General features: G+C 40.0%; 1 protein-coding gene across 2 annotated transcripts in view; it reads right to left on the bottom strand.

The window, feature by feature from the left end:
- Positions 1 to 6703: 6703 nt before the first annotated feature.
- The window catches only part of scfd1 (sec1 family domain containing 1), a 150774-nt gene continuing 139398 nt past the window's right edge, over positions 6704 to 18079 (bottom strand). For both annotated transcript variants that reach the window (XM_072267208.1, XM_072267216.1), the window contains 3 exons: positions 17678 to 17743; positions 11679 to 11747; positions 6704 to 7738 (listed from right to left, as the gene is read on the bottom strand). In XM_072267208.1, coding sequence (XP_072123309.1) covers positions 7712 to 7738; positions 11679 to 11747; positions 17678 to 17743 — 162 coding nt within the window. In that variant the 3' untranslated portion in view covers positions 6704 to 7711. The remainder of the gene's footprint in view (positions 7739 to 11678; positions 11748 to 17677; positions 17744 to 18079) is intronic.

Raw genomic sequence — 18079 nt, 5'->3', positions numbered from 1 at the left:
GTGTTCAGGTCTGGTAACCCAGTAGAATTCAAGAGATCCAGGTATATCCTCCAAAATGGGATCTCACATGCAAAGTGGTAATCCCAAACCTAATATGAATCACAGAAGAATGTTCAACAGCTGTGGCAGGGCTTGAACTCTATCACTTCCTACAAAGTAAAACCAAGCCACATAATGTGACAACAAAGTTTTGCTCCCAGATGAGCTTAATGTCTTTTATGCTTGCTTTGACCGACAAAATATGGAGGCACCTTCGTCAACTCCTATGGCCCTGTGATTTCTGTGTCTCAGGCTGATGTGAGAGCATCATTCAGGAGGGTGAACCCATGGAAAGCATCTGGCCCAGACAGTGCACCTGGCCAAGTACTGAAGACCTGTGCTAAACAACTGGCCGGAGTGGTCACTAATATCATTAATCTCTTGCTTCAGCAGTCTGAGGTACCCACCTGCTTCCAGCAGGCTTCAGTTACTCTAGTGCCCAAGAAAAACGTGGTAACATGTCTCAGCAACTATTGTCCAGTGGCACTTACATCCACAGAGTGCTTTGAGAGGTTGGTGATGAAACACATCAACTTCTCCTGTGAAGTGACTTGGATCTGCTCCAAATTGCCTGTTGTCTTAATAGGTCAACAGATGATGTGTTTCATTGGTTCTGCACTCAGCACTGGAACACCTGGAGAGTGAAGATGCATACATCAGAATGCTGTTCATTGACTACAGCTCGGCATTCAACACTATCACACCCTCAAAACTAATCAATAAGATCCAACACCCAGGCCTCAGTAGTTCTTTGTGCAACTGGATCCTTGATTTCCTCACTAGCAGACCCAAATCAGTTCTGATTCGCAACAACATCTCCTCCACAATCACCATCAGTCCAGGTGCACCATAAGGCTGTGTGCTCAGCCCCCCCCCCCCCGGTCTACTCACTTTATACTTATTACTATGAGGCTAAGTACAGTTCCAATGCCATATTTAATTTTGTTGATGAGAGTACTGTTGTTGGCCGAATCTAAGGTGGTGACAAATCATCATATAGGAGGAGGATTGAAAATCTGGCCGAATGATGCCACAACAACAACAACCTCTCACTCAATGTCAGCAAAACCAAAAAACTGATTAAATACTACAGGTGGAGGAAATTGGAGGTCCATGAGCCAGTCCTCATCAGGGGAACAAGAGTGGAGAGGGTCAGCAACTTGAAATTCCTCAGCATTATCAATTCAGAGGATCTGTCCTGGGTCCAGCATGTAAGTGTCATTACAAAGAAGGCACGGCAGTGCCTCTATTTTCTTAGAAGTTTGTGAAGATTCGGCATGTCATCTAAAATTTGACAAAAATTTATAGATGTGTGGTGGGGAGTATACAGACTGGATGCAACACGGCCTGGTATGGAATGGAAAAGCCTACAAAAAGTAGTGGATCAGCGCAGTCCTCCAGAGGTAAAACCTGCCCACTACTGAGTATATCTACAAGGAATGCTGTTGCAGGAAAGTGGCTGTTGCAGACAAGTGGCTCCTATCCAGACCATTCTCTCTTCTCACTGCTGCCATCGGGGAGGAGATACAAGTCCCACACCACCAGGTTCAGAAAAAGTTACTACCTCTCAAACATCAGGTTCTCGAACTAGGGTGGGTAACTTCACTCACGCCAACACTGAACTGATTCCACAACCTATGGATTCACTTTCAAGGACTCTAGCATTCCTGTTCTCAAATATTATATATCATTGTATTTATTTCTTATTTTGTTTTTCCTTTTTTGTATTTGCATAATTTGTTGTCTTTTTCAAATTGGTTGTTTGTCCATCTTTGTGTGTAGTTTTTTTTGTAATTTATTTTTTATTGAAGTTCATCAACAATCATTTCCATAAGATGTATTTCAGATACTGTACATATACATCATATAGTCATATTTGTCACAAATTTCCACATAATTATCTGAGGTATACACTTATAGAAAGGAGAGGAAAGAAAGAACAATCAAAAGAAAACTATGTACAAAGTAGGGAGTGATTTTGTTTTTACAACATATTCATTGACTTGTGAGAATAAAATCAGACCTATGAGGTGTTATGTAGTTAAACCATTTTTCCCAGTATGAATCAAATTATTCCAACTTATGACTATCAGATGCTGTTATCTTCTCCATTTTGTAAATGTCCATTGTAATTTCCATCCATGGATTTAAAGTTGGGTTCTCCTGTGATAACCATTTTCTGGTAAGAGCCTTTTTACCAGCCATCAACAGTATATTCATTACATATTTATCTCCTCTAAACCATTCTTGAGGTATTTACCCAGAATATATGTTCTTACTTGCTAAGGGTATTTTACATTTAAAGTTGTCTTGTAGGGCATTGTGTATCCCACTCCAATAGTCTTTGATTAAGGGGCATTCCCAGAAAATATGATAATGGTTTGCATTTTGATTTCCACAAATTCTCCAGCAAACAGGGAGGTTCCTATCATAATAGGATTTCTGGGAGGGTGTGTAGTTTTCAATTGATTTTGTGTTTCTTTGCATTTATTGTGAAAGCCCACAAAAAATGAATCTCAGGGTAGAATATGGTGATGTGTACTGCATGGACTTTGATAATAAATTTACTTTAAACTTTAAAGAATGCTTTTGGTATTCAAACAAAATTTCACCAATTTTAGGTTTCTTCCGATTGCTTTACTCTGATTTGACCTTATTCATATACCATGGCCAATATTCTCAATTAGTTCATCTTCAGACAAACTGCCGCACTGCATACAACATTGATTTTCTAAATTTACAGTGACATGCAAAAGTTTGGGCACCCCTGGTCAAAATTTCTGTTACTGTGAATAGCTAAGCGAGTAAAAGATGAACTGATTTCTAAAAGGCATGAAGTTAAAGATGACACATTTCTTTAATACTTTAAGCAAGAAAACTGTTTTATTTCCATCTTTTACACTTTCAAAATAACAAAAAAGGAAAAAGGCACAAAGCAAAAGTTTGGGCACCCTGCATGGCAGTACTTAGTAACACCCCCTTTGGCAAGTATCACAGCTTGTAAATGTTTTTTGTAGCCAGCTAAGAGTCTTTCAATTCTTGTTTGGGGGATTTTCGCCCATTCTTCCTTGCAAAAGGCTTCTAGTTCTGTGAGATTCTTGGACCGTCTTGCATGCACTGCTCTTTTGAGGTCTATCCAGAGATCCTCAATGGTGTTTAGGTCGGGGGACTGTGAGGGCCATGGCAAAACCCTCAGCTTGCACCTCTTGAGGTAGTCCATTTGTGGATTTTGAGGTGTGTTTACGATCATTATCCTGTTGTAGAAGCTATCCTCTTTTCATCTTCAGCTTTTTTACAGACGGTGTGATGTTTGCTTCCAGAATTTGCTGGTATTTAATTGAATTCATCCTTCCTTCTACCAGTAAATGTTCCCCGTGCCACTGGCTGCGACACAAGCCCAAAGCATGATCGATCCACCCCCGTGCTTAACAGTTGGAGAGGTGTTCTTTTCATGAAATTCTGCACCCTTTTCTCTCCAAACATACCTTTGCTCATTGCGGCCAGAAGTTCTATTTTAACTTAATTAGTCCACAGGACTTGTTTCCAAAATGCATCAGGCTTGTTTAGATGTTCCTCTGAACTTTTTGAATAGAACTTTTTGGCCACAATGAGCAAAGGTATGTTTGTAGAAAAAAGGGTGCAGAATTTCATGAAAAGAACCCCTCTCCAACTGTTAAGCACGGGGGTGGATCGATCATGTTTTGGGCTTGTGTTGCAGCCAGTGGCACGGGGAACACTTCACTGGTAGAAGGAAGGATGAATTCAATTAAATATCAGCAAATTCTGGAAGCAAACATCACACCGTCTGTAAAAAAGCCGAAGATGAAAAGAGGATGGCTTCTACAACAGGATAATGATCCTAAACACACCTTAAAATCCACAATGGACTACCTCAAGAGGCACAAGCTGAGGGTTTTGCCATGGCCCTCACAGTCCCCCGACCTAAACTTCATCAGGAATCTGTCGATAGACCTCAAAAGAGCAGTGCATGCAAGACAGCCCAAGAATCTCACAGAACTAGAAGCCTTTTGCAAGGAAGAATGGGCGAAAATCCCCCAAACAAGAATTGAAAGACTCTTAGCTGGCAACAAAAAGTGTTTACAAGCTGTGATACTTGCCAAAGGGGGTGTTACTAAGTACTGCCTTGCAGGGTGCCCAAACCTTTGCTTCGGGCTCTTGTCCTTTTTTGTTATTTTGAGAGTGTAAAAGATGGAAATAAAAAAAGTTTTCTTGCTCTAAATATTAAAGAAATGTGTCATCTTTAACTTTATGCCTTTTGGAAATCAGTTCATCTTTTACTCGCTTAGCTATTCACAGTAACAGAAATTTTGACCGGGGTGCCCAAACTTTTGCATGCCACTGTATAATTTGTCTTCCACTTTTTAAAAAGGAGGAAACAAAAGCCTCCACCTGCAGCTCATGTTATCATTTCAGCAGGGCCATGGGTCCTTTCCTTTTTAAGTATACATTATAGATGCTTTCAACAGAGCATCTCTTCTCCCCCCCTCGCCCTCACAGAGTATTAGTGCTAGTGGATGTATCATGCAATCAAAGTGTCAAGTGAAGAAAGTTTAATTCTGGGCTCTACCTACGGGACACTACTGTGAGAGCGCATTCATCATATGGGTGGTAACATTCCCCACAATCTTACCAGCACCTTCAAAGCACAAGCCAGGAGTGTGTTGGAATATACCACATATCATTAAATAAGTGGAAATCAAGAATTTAAACGAACTTCACAGTAATGTTATCAAATAGCAACTGACGCTGTGTGAGACAGAATAGTAGATGACTGACAATCTTGTACAAAATTTTAAGGAGCATCATTTTGAAAGAAACTAGAGGTTGGATTGTTTTAAGCAAAAAATTTCAGAACTCCTACATTTGGCCACTGAAGGAACGATGGCCAGGGATGATCAAGATTTCAAAACTGGAGAAAATCTAGAGAGCCTGGAGAATTCTAAAAGTGATGCAGGCTGAACTGATACAGAGGGTGAGAGCATGCAACATTTGAAAACAAGAATGGGATGAAATTTAAAAAAAAAATTGAGACACTCCTTAACAGGGAGGACAGGAGAGACAAAGATTTATCATGCAGGGTCATAAAGAGAACTGGATGACTCAAAAGCTCTGAAGTGTGATGCCAGCCAGAATAAAACAGTCTGCTGGTCTGGCATCCTATCTAATGCCACAAGCCTTCAGCATCTCAATTATCTGCATTTGTGCGGATTTTCCAATAAAACATTCATAGCTACAATCCCCAAAACTACCTTAATAGTTCTTCCCAAATTCCCTGCCACTCAGGTCAATAAGCATGAACAGAAAACCCACTTCCTCCAAATCACACACCACTTCATGGAAATGTAATCACTATTATCGAGGTTAAAATCCTGGATCTTCCAAATGAAAAACATCACTCAAGGATGAACTCCAACAGTTCAAAAAGGTGGCTCACCACCATCTTCACAAGACAATCTGGGAGTCCGCTGTGATGAAGGCCAGTCACTGATTACAGACAGCACATGGCACACTCGGTAAAACACTCATCCCCAGCAGTAATCGTGACTGGGTCTGAACCAGAGCTGCTGCATGGAGCTGTCTCATGTGCAGGCAGCAGCAACCTGCACAGGTGTGCTGATGGTGGAAGATACCATCTTTAACTGGATAATTGAGTTAATTAACTTTTGGTTGGTCTAGGGGGAGGGGCTTAGCAGTTATGAGCCTCAGGTTACCAAGGCTTTGGGGTTAGTTTTCTTTTGTGTTTAGTCTGAGGGTGGCTATATATATTGTTTTGTCCAGTCTTTGTCTTGTTTTGAGGTAAATAAAAGCACCTCAATCTAGTTTTGCGACTCAAACCATCTTGTTATTTTTCTTAAACAATTGACCCACAGTTTTTTGTGACATCGGCAATGCCTGTATTCCACAAATAAATACATAAAAACTGTCAATTTCTGTAAAGAATTTGGCTCTGTGAAGTAATAAGTTCAATGAATACAATATACTAAAAATGAATAGTGCTTTTTGATCAGCAATGACAACAAATAGGTTTAATCCAAAATTTAAAAAAAAAATCCAATCCTTACCTTACAATTCCAAAGTAACCTTTACCTATTTTTCATAAAGTTGTACATTTAAATGCAATGGACAATTTAGACAGTCTTTGGGTGAGAATGTCACAATTATCTGAACAATAATCAGACCAGAAAAGTAGTACCCAATGTTTCCACTAGGAAGTGCTAATTACTTGGATCACAGAGGGCAAGGAAACAAAGACTTAAATACTACGTGGATCCCTGGATAAGCAATTTGAAAATTTAGTACCTAGGGCACAATGCACAGCTACTCTGTCCTGGGATATATTGATTTAGTTTCCCTGGCTTCCCCAGTATTATATTTTACTTTCTGAGAGAGCAATTCGCCATCTAGTGGGAAAAAGTTCTACCGGATACAATCTGACTGATCTTAAAATACATGGTTTCAGGTTTAGCCTGTTTCAGTTAAAGACCATTGAGAATGTGACATTTTTGAGCAGGGAAGTGAAACGCCGAAGACAAGATCCACCTCCCAATTACATACATCTTATAGATTGCATTTAAAATAAATATATCATATGCTATAATTGGGAGGAGAAATTGCAAAATTAAAACAATAAATACGTTATCACTGAAATTCCAAGTACGTTTATTATCAAAGTATGTATACCATATACAACCTTGAGATTCATCTTCTTGCAGGCAGCCACAAAACAAAGAAACACAATAGAATTCACAAAAACCCCCAGCCCACAAAGACAGTCATACATCCAATGTATGAAAAAGAAAGAACAAACTGTGCAATCAATAATTTAAAAAAAGCAAACAAGCAATAAACAGAACATGAACTGCAGAAGCCCTGAAAGTAATTCCACAGCCACGGAGCCGGTCCAGGAGGCCGATGCTGCAAGTCACAGCCACGGAGCCATGGTCAGTGCTGAGGCGAATGCCGATAGCCTCAGGCCGCAGCTGCAGATTCAGTTGAGCACTGATGTGGATAAAGCCTCCCGGAGTAGTGAGCTAAACTGAACACTGGTTTATCCTCTGCTCTCGGCCTTGACAAATTAATCTTTTTAATCTGGCTCGGTGCTTAAATCAGTTCATTTTCTGCTCTCAGGCCCAAGTCTTGCTGCTTCAGTCCAGCCCCAAGTATGCTCCAGCAATGGCCATGGTGTCCTAATCTGTATTCTCGAGAGTCCAGTTTGCCAAATATTTCAGGATACCACATAAATGCCAGGTCGTATAGACAGCTCAAAAGCAGACCTCCCAGTGGGAAATTACAGGCTGCAGACTACTGTGATCATAGTTCCGAAAAAGCATATTTAGTAGAGTTGTTAGTAGCTTTGTATGCTGCCTGCAAGGCACCGCCATGTCTTGCCATCTTCGCAAGAATTATAGTATTAATTGGAATTACTGACTCTAAAGATTTCTATTTTCAAATTTATTTCAACTATTTGAACAGTTACATGATATACAGTTTGGTATTAAAATGACAGAAATCACATCCAATTGCATCGAATTATCAAATAAGCATAAGTAATAATGTAAATAAAGTATGACATGACATTGCCGTATTAAAATTTGCCTTCTGTGTTTTCCCCACCTTTCAACGAAGATGTATAGAGAGAACAATGGTGGTCTTAACTCTGAGATCCAAGCTGTGATAGCTGAACGACAGAAAAATAATTTCAGTTAGATAATGTAAGTAGACAGACATGGTAAGAACATCTTCAGGCATACCTAGGAATGAATGACCAATCTAATGAAGAATGGTGCTTGCTGAATAGCAGAAGTGGCAAGGTAGAACACAGTAATAAACCATTAAACATTAATAGAGACAACCTGAATTCTGCAGCTCAACGACACTCTGCTGAAACTGGTGAATAATTGGTCTACTCCTGGAAGGATATTTTATGGACATTCTCAGCCTCAGTCATACCTGGACTTAGCACAAATATGAGGCAAAGTTGAAATGTTTGCTGCTTCTTAGATAAAGGCACTTTGAATGATATCCGCCCGCTTGTAAGGGTATCAAGGACCAGTATCGATGCAATTCAGTTTGTTTTTCGTGTGTCATTACAAAAAAGGCAGGGCAAAGAGTGAGACTCCTGGTAAACCACTCATGTTTTGATGCTTAAGAACTGTACACCAGAACTGCATTTCTCGAGCAGTCCCTTAGGATCAAGAATGACTTGCTTCTGTTCCAGTTCTGAAAGTTCTGGGGTGGTTAATGAGGCCACTGGAGGCCCTGCAAACTCTAGCACAAATTGAGCAAAATTGACCTGAGTTTCTCTCGAAGGAGAGCAGGCTTGTGATAAGGTGAATCTAGGCAAGTGAGAGAGTGGGAGAGTGGCAATTATGTAAGAAGTAGGAAGGTGATGTGGAAGTTACCAAGGGCTGAAGAAAACGGAATCCCATAGGAGAGGAGAGTGGACTATGGAATAATGGGAAAGAGGAGAGGAGGGAAACAGGAGGGAAGAATTTGTGGGTTGTAGGCTGATTGAGAGGGCAGGGGAGGTGAAAAAGAAGTATAGGAGCCGGTGGGATAAGGGAAAACATAGGGGGCAGAGGGGAATGGTTACCAGAAGTTGGAGAAATTGATGTTTATGCCATGATGTGGAGGCTACTAAGGCAGAATGAGGGGTTATTCCTCTAATCTGCATTTAGCATCGATTTGTCAATAGAGGAGACTGTGGACAAATACCTTGATGTGGAATTAAAATAAATGGCCACCAGGAAATCCTGGCTCTTATGGCGGATGAAGAAATCCCTCAATCTGTGTTGTGTCTCATTGATGCAGAGGATGTTGCAACAGATGTAATAAATGTTACCAATGGATTCACAAGTGAAGTGCTGCCTCACAAGGACTGTTTGGCATCCTGAATGTTGGTGATGGAGGAGGTGCAGGGGTAGATGCAGAGTTAGGGTGTTTCTAAACAATTTTGAGTTGTGCTCTAGGTTTCCAGCGTCTGTAGTCCCTTTCATAAATCTTAAGAATTTCTGACAATTTGTTCTGCTTGTTGGACAACTGTACTTGGGGCCCTGAACAGTACATGGGACTTATTCTGTGACATTACTTTGGCTATTCATCTCTAGCTTAAGATCTCTTTCACTGCAAAGTTTGGAGTTGTTTCCTTGCTTCAGATATTGCCCAGTTATGATGCAGCCATATCAAGCTTAGGCTAGATACCTAGTTCCAAGATATCATAATGTGATTATAATGCCATTAATTTGAAGGTAGTTACGGTAAAGGTTAGGTCTGGTCCTCGGGCTGAGTTCCGAATTGGAGAAAAGCCCACTCTGATGGTATCAGAAAGGATCTGGCAAGTGTGGATTGGGACATAACATTTTCTGGCAAAGGTGTACTTGGTAGGTGGGAAGACTTCAAAAGTGAAATTTTGAGAATATAAAACTTGTATATGCCTGCCTGTCAGAATAAAAGGCAAGGATAACAAGTTTAGGGAACCCTTGTTTTTGAGATACATTGAGGACATGGTTAAGAAAAAAAAAGGGAGTGCATTGCAGGCATAGGCTGGTAGGAACAAATGAGGTACTTGAGTATAAGAAATGCAATAGAGCACTTTAGAAGGACATCTGGAGGGCTAAAAGATGGCATGATGAGGTTGCTCTTGCAGACAAGGTGAAGGAGAATCTCAAGGGCTACTACAGATACATTAAGCAAAAGGATTACAAGGGTTAAAATTGGTCCTCTGGAAGATCAGAATAGTAATCAATGTGTGGAGCCAAAAGAGATGGGGAAAATCTTAAGTGGATTTTTTTGCATCTGCATTTACCAGGGAGATGAACACAGAATCTATAGAAGTGAGGCAAAGCAGCAGGGAGATCCTGGATTCCATACAGATTACAGAAGAGGAGGCATTTGCTGTCTTGAGGCAAATCAGAGTGGACAAATCCTCAGGGCCTGACAAGGTGTTCCCTTGGAGCCTGTGGAAGGCAAGTGAAGAATTTGCTGGGGCCCTAGCAGGGATTTTTAAATCAACCTTAGTGACAGTTGAGATACTGGAGGATTAGAGGACAGGTGATGTTGTTCTGCTGTTTAAGAAAGGCTCTAAGAATGAACCAGAAAATTACAGGCCCGTGAGCCTCACATCCATTGTGGGAAAGCTACTGGAAGGCATGCTAAGAGATCGGATATAAGAGTAATTGGATAGACTGTGATTGATTACGGCATAGCTTTTTGCATGGTAGGTCGTATCTAATTTACCTTATAGAGCTTTTTGAGGATGTTACCAGGAAACCTGATGAAGGTAGTGGATGTTCTCCACATGGAGTTTATCAAGGCATTTGACAAGATCTCTCATGGGTAGTTGGTCAAGAAGGTTTGGTCATTTGGTATTCATGATGAGTTAGTAAATTGGATTAGACGTCGGCTTTATGGGAGAAGCCAGAAAATGCCAGTAGGTGGTTGCCTCTCTGACTGGAGGCCTGTGACTAGTGGAGTGCTGCAAGGATTGGTGCTGGGTCCTTTGTTGTTTGTTATCTATATCAACGATCTGGATGACAATGTAGTTAACTGGATTAGCAAATTTATGGACGACACCAAGATTGGGGGTGTAGTCGACAGTGAGAAAGCTCGGCGTGGGTATTGGACCAGCTGGAAAAATGGGGTGAAAAATGGTAGATGGAATTTAATGCAGACAAGTGTGAGGTGTTGTACCTTGGGAGGACCAATCAGAGTAGGTCTTACACAGTGATTGGTCGGGGACCGATGAGTGGGTTAGAACAAAGGATCTGGGAATACAGGTCCAAAATTGTGTTACAGATAGGTAGGGTCGGGTAAGAAGGCTTTTGCCATATTGGCTTCATAGATTAAAGTACTGCGTACAGGAGTTAGGATGTTATGTTGAAGTTGTGTACAACGTTGATGAGGCCTAACTTGTGCAATTTTGGTCACCTACCTACAGGAAAAATGTAAAAAGATTGAAAGATTACAGAGAATATTTACAAGGATGTTGCCATGACTGGAGGACCTGAGTAATAAATTAAGATTAAGTAGGTTAGAACTTTAATCCCTAGAACGTAGGGATACAAAATTATGAGGGTTATAGACAGGGTAAATGCAAACAGGCTTTTTCCACTGAGGTTGCGTGGGAGTACAACTAGAGGTCATTCTTCACCCAGAGTGGTGAGAGTGTGGATCTACCTGCCAGCATAAGTGGTGGATGTGGTTTCGATTTCATTGTTCAAGATGTTTGGATAGGAACACAGATGTGAGAGGTATGGAGGGCTATGGTCTGGGTACAGGTTGATGGGAGTAGGCAGTTTAAATGGCTAGGCATGGACTGGATGGGCCAAAGGACCAGTCTCTGTGCTGTAGTTTTCTATGACTTCATATGATCAAGTAACTGCAACAAGAGAATGCTAACTTCTCACTGTCCACCAATAGTACACCATTGGAGAAGCAATTTTAACCAGACCCTTTAAGTATAAATTAATTAGCTTGGAACACATCTTATGTCACTATGCACAAATACTGAGACCACAAGTCACTGCCTGCTAGCTTTGCTTCAGAATCAGATTAATACGTATTAATCATACAGATACTGCTCTTTTAATCAGTACCACATGCAAATAAAAATACTGTACCTGCTTCAGGAATTGACTAGCATTGAAGAGCTCGCTGCAGCCATATAATACATGTTTACCTGGTTTACTCTGAATAAAAATAAAAGGAATGAATTTATTCTCGAGTATAATACATAGAGTGACATCTGAATTGAGGCCATGACTTGAGAATCAATAAGGAAAATCAGTTAAAATTATTGTACGGACATAATAATGACCTTATTCTTTTGACAAGTATTCAGAATTTTTTTTTTACATATCTTGCCCTGCAATGCTGTACGATCAAAAAAAGATATCTCTGTGCTTCTATGCATAACTAGTTGTTGCTGCCTCATAACTTAATAAAGACCACATTCCCCTAAAGGTGTTAAAGCTTTGGCTGATACCAATGAGTGACGTGGGCAAATGGGCATTGAGTTCCCATGAGACATTGTTGGTAATACAGCACTGAGAAACATGGTGCGGCAAATCATCCTGAAGTCAGACCCCACTACCATCATCTCATTGTTAACACTCCCTTGTATGCTCCCAGGCACCTTTGTCTCACCTAGACTCCAGAGTTTGTCACCCTGTATTGCTATGTAGTCACATCAAGTATCACCCTTAAACAAAGTTTAAATGATGTAGGGATGGTGCAGCTGGCTCACAATTTTATCATAACCAATCAAGGATGACAAAAATTGCAGTGCCTCAAAAATGTGAAATGCATTAATAAACATTCTGCCATAATTCCAATGCCAGAACATTTTCTCCACAGTAATTTTAATACATATTTGAAATTTAAATTGAATGCAAGGTTTAGATGCATAAATACTGTTCATTTTATTTTCTGGGATAAGAGGGTTAAAGGAATTCTACCAACATGACAGTCCCACAGCATTGGAGACCGCCCATTAAGGCTAAAGAGAACATGCTGATCACCAGACACCTAACATTCTTTAGAGTGTAGGAGAATGCTGGGGGTGGTGGGTGGTGATCTTGCGTAAAATCCTTAGAGGTTATGACAGGATAGATGTTGAGATTATTCCACAAATGAGGGGATGTAATTCCAAGATCAGGGGACGGTAATTTAAAATTGTAATATGTCAGAACTTCTCACAGAGGCAGTGAACCCCTGGCATTTTCTATCCTGGAGGATTGTTGATGCTCGGTGATTGGGGTTATTTAAATTTTTCAAAGGTCTGGGAATTGGTGGCTGTGGGGCAAATTAGCTACGATCATACTGAATGTCAGGGATAGTTTTTGGGCCACTCTAGCACATATTATTTTATATAATCATAGGTATTTATGTTCATCTCCTCCCTCAACTATTTTGCCTCTTTTCTATTTAATTTTTTTATAGATTACTTTCTAACCAATTTGACCCATCTCCTGTTTTTGAGTTGTATATCTTTTATTTACCTTCCTTTTTCTTTCTCAGGAAATCAATATTGAAGAACGGATTCCAACTTTGCTTTCTGTGATTGTTTAGATCAACTGATACTTAAACTAAATTCATGTTCTTAAATGGATTTTCATGCAGGTTTGCAATCACCTTTAGACAAACAAACAATTAATGTTGCAAACACGAAGAATTCTGCAGATGCTGGAAATTCAAGCAACACACGATCGTTTCGCTGAACACCTACGCTCTGTCTGCCAGAGAAAGCAGGATCTCCCAGTGGCCACCCATTTTAATTCCACGTCCCATTCCCGTTCTGATATGTCTATCCACCGCCTCCTCTACTGTGAAGATGAAGCCACACTCAGGTTGGAGGAACAACACCTTATATTCTGTCTGGGTAGCCTCCAACCTGATGGCATGAACATTGACTTCTCTAACTTCCGCTAATGCCCCACCTCCCCCTCGTACCCCATCCGTTATTTATTTATATGCATATATTCTTTTTCTCTCTCTCCTTTTTCTCCCTCTGTCCCTCTTACTATACCCCTTGCCCATCCTCTGGGTCCCCCCCCCCCCTTTTCTTTCTCCCTGGGCCTCCCGTCCCATGATCCTCTCATATCCCTTTTGCCAATCAACTGTCCAGCTCTTGGCTCCATCCCTCCCCCTCCTCTCTTCTCCTATCATTTTGGATCTCCCACTTTCAAATCTCTTACTAGCTTTTCTTTCAGTTAGTCCTGACGAAGGGTCTCAGCCCGAAACGTCGACTGTACCTCTTTCTAGAGATGCTGCCTGGCCTGCTGCATTCACCAGCAACTTTAATGTGTGTTGCATACAATTAATGTCTCTTCGTTCATCTAATACAACAAAGAGAGAAATATCTGAAAATATTTAACTAAGACTATAAGACATAGGAATAGAATCAGGCTATTTGGCCTATTAAGTCTGCCTTGCCATTTTATCATGTCTGATCCATTTTCCATCTCAGCCTCTGCCTTGGTCTCCACAGCTGCCTGTGGCAATGAATTCCACAGATTCATCACCCTCTGGATAAAGAAATTCCTCCTTTTTTCTGTTTTAAATAGATGTCCCTCTATTCCAAGGCTGTGCTCTCTGGCCCTAGACTCCCACACTATAGGAAGCATCCCCTTCACATGCACTCTATCAATATTCGATAGGTTTCATTAAGATCACCTCTCATTCCTCTAAATTCCATTGAATACATGCCCAGAGTCATCAAACACTCCTCATACAATAACCCTTTAATTCTCAGAATCATTCTCATGAACCTCCTCTGAACCCTCTCCAATGTCAGCACATCCTTTCTTAGATAAGGGGCCCAAGACTGTTCACAACACTCCATGTGAGGCCTCACTAATGTGTTATAAAGCCTCAATATTATATCATTGATTTTATAGTCTATTTCTCTCAAAATTAATACTAACAATGCATTTGCTCTCCCCACCACTAACTCAATCAGCAAGTTAATCTTTAGGGAATCCTGTATGAGGATTCCCAAGTCCCTTTGCGCCTCAAATTTTTGAATTTTCTCCCTATTTAGAAAATAGTCTACACTTTTATTTCTTCTACCAAAGTGCATGACCATACACTTCCTGACACTGTATTCCATCTGCCACTTCTTTGCCCATTCTCCTATTGCCTATTGTCCAAGTCCTTCGGCAGCCTCCTTGCTTCCTCAACACTACCTGCAGCCAACCAGGAAAGGCTCCATTTATTTCCACTCTTTTCATCGTACCGATCAGCCAATCTTCTACCCATGCTAGTATCTTTCCTGCAACACCACGGGCTTTTAATATTGTTAAGCATCCTCATGCGTGGCACCATGTTAAAGGCCTTTTGAAAATCCAAGTACACAACATCCACTGATTCAAAGAATTCCAACAGGTTTGTCAAGCAAGATTTTCCCTTAAGGAAACCATACTGACTATGGCCTGTTTTGTCATATGCCTCCAAGTACCATGAAATCTCATCCTTAACAATTGACTCCAACACCTTCCCAACCACTGAGGTCAGGCTAATTGGCCTACAATTTCCTTTCTTCTGCCTCACTCCCTTCTTGAAGAGTGGAGTGACATTTGCAATGTTCCAGTCCTCCAGAACTATGCCAGAATCTAGTGATTCTTGAAATATCATTGCTAATGCCTCCACAATCTCTTCAGCCACTTCCTTCAGAACCCTGGGGTGTAGTCCATCTGGTCCAGGTGGCTTATCTACCTTCAGACCTTTCAGCTTCCCAAGCACCTTCTCCCTAGTGATAGCAACTGCACTCACTTTTGCCCCTGACACATTCAAACATTTGGCATACTGCTAGGGTCTTCCACAGTGATGCAAAATATTTATTTAGATTGTCTACTATTTCCTTGTCCCCTATTGCCACCTCTCTTCTGTCATTATCCAGCAGTCCTATAGATACTCTCGTCTCTCTTTTACTCTTTATATACCTGAAAGAAACTTTTGGTATCCTCTTTGATATTATTGGTTAGCTTACCAACATATTTCATATTTTCCCTCTTTAAGGCTATTTTAGTTGTCGACTGTTGGTTTTTAAAAGTGTCCCGATCCTCTACCTTCCCACTAATTTTTGCTTAATGTGAGTTAGTCTTGCATTGATGTACTCTTGTTCTGTAATCATGGCTCAAATGAAGCTGGTGTCCACATATGTCACGTCTCAAAGCTTTTAAACCATAATCTGTCCCATACACCTTTAATTAGACAGTTCTTAAGATTTTCCTTCGTATATTATCATCCCTGGATTCATTCTAGATCACTTTCATTTGAGTGCCTCATTTACATGTTGCAACTTAGTGGTGGGCACAGGATAAAGGGAATATTAAAACAAAATCGAAAATAGTGCTGTAAAAACACTAAAGAAAATGAACACTAATTATAACGACAGGACAGGTGAGATGTCAAACATTGTAAATACCATTCCACTAACTTATTTAACTGTGTCTATGACTCTATTAAGTGGTGTCAAGCAGAGGTTAGTCAAAAGGAGGGAAGAAATGAATGAATCTTGTATAAATTTTCATTAACTGGACTACTCAGATTATGCTGCAAACTAGCCTTTAACTGGCTAGTTTTATTGATATAATCCATATTGCTTAGCTAAAATCCAATAAAAAGGTATTAAATTTCATCAGAAATTATTATCTAAGCTGTATAATTTGCTCACTGTCCCAGGAACATTTATGTCAAAAATATCAGTTTTCCTATCAGCTACAAGCAGATTTCTTAAATTTCTAATACATTAATGCCTCAGGGTAAGCTACACATTGCTTACAAATACAGACTTTTTGAAATCAATCGCAACAAATTGAAATTTTATTTTATTCTTCTACATCTGAAGATCTACTCTTGAAATATGATCTAATTCATTCTCTCCAGAAATAATGCTTCAACTGGTGAGACTTGATATTTATGCAAAATGTTTTTTTAAAATAACAAACATTGCTTATCTGGAAATCATAGCTCAACTTAATCAATTTTACATTTTCATTTTTAGGTGTTATGGGTATTACTGGTGACTTCAGAATTTAATTTCTATACTTTAATGCCCTTAAAAAGGGAGTAATGAATCAGTCCTTGATTTGCTATAATGCCCCCTACACCCAGTGACGGTAGGCCAACAATGTGGTTGGCAGGGAGTTCCCGATCTTACAGTGCACATGGTGATGATGAAGGTAGAACGATGTATTTCTGAGTCAGGATGGTGTGCAACATGGAGGAGAATTTGCAGGTGGTGGTGTACCTTCACGCTTCACATTCAGTGGTAAACTTTGCCAGTTTGGGTACTGTTGTCAGAGTAACATATGCAGTGCTTTTGATGATGAAGCTAAACTACATTGTGGGAAATGCTAGATGTTTAGGTAGGTGGATAAGATGCCAGTCAAACAATAGGGTCTCTTTCTCTTAAGAGACTCTTTAGGTAGGTACATGGAGCTTAGAAAAATAGAGGGCTCTGTGCTAGGTAAATTCTAGGCAGTTTCTGGAGTAGGTTACATGGATGGCACAACATTGTGGGCTGAAGGGCCTATAATGTGCTATAGAATTCTATGTATCTATGTTTCAAACTGGCTGTTTCTTTTGGATGGTGTTGAACTTCAATCACTCAGGCAATGGAGAGAACAGTAACAAAGGCAATGGCCTACAAAATGAACAAACCCAAATTCTCTTTGGGACTATTTGGTCCTTTTTACCTCATGAAATTTTAAATTCATTGTTTTATGTTTTGCAAATTCCCTCTTAAGTTTCAGAATAGTACAGAAGATACACAGCACAATATCAGAATGAGCAGCCCACATGATCTGACAGTCTATGGCCCACACAAACTGAAACAATGATGGGTGCTTTTGATGAGTTATTTCCATTTAGATATTCAACTCTCTTCCAATATTTCTTTTGCATGTTACTAATGTGGGATTAATAAATATGTTGATTTCAGAAGTTTGATTTACTTTTCCAAGCAATATGCAGTTTGAGGTTTATTTTTCCATTTGAGTGGCAATTTCACTGTCTCGATTCTCCTGAGGACCATTAGCATTTTAAAGATACTCGCTCTTTGCTCACGATGCATCCTTAATTACTTCATGTATGTGCACATTAAATATTCCCTTACCTTTGTATAGTCAACAAGGTTTTGATATTCAATATAATTTCCACCACCGACAACAAAGGCAATGGCCTAGAAAATAAACAAATTTAAATTCTCGTCTAATACTTACTGAAATGTTAGTCTCATTTGCCTTACATAAAATTTCTAATTGATTTCTTTTGAAGATCGAGGTTAATGGAAGACTTATAAGGTTATACAATTATCAAAGACAAGAAGAGAAAGAAACATCACAGAGGATGAACAAGGAAAGAGAGATGAGGCTGTTCTAATGAAAGATCTCTTACCACCTACATGGCCTGATCTGCTGCATATTTCAAGCATGTATTTGTTTCTATTTTAGATTTCCAGAGTCTATGACTTTAAAAAAAAAGTTTTCATTCACTTGGTGAATTCACTGTCATTTCT

Source organism: Mobula birostris, chromosome 1, assembly GCF_030028105.1.
Source record: "Mobula birostris isolate sMobBir1 chromosome 1, sMobBir1.hap1, whole genome shotgun sequence".
Classification (NCBI taxonomy): domain Eukaryota; kingdom Metazoa; phylum Chordata; class Chondrichthyes; order Myliobatiformes; family Myliobatidae; genus Mobula; species Mobula birostris.
This window is presented reverse-complemented; position numbering and strand designations above follow the sequence as displayed.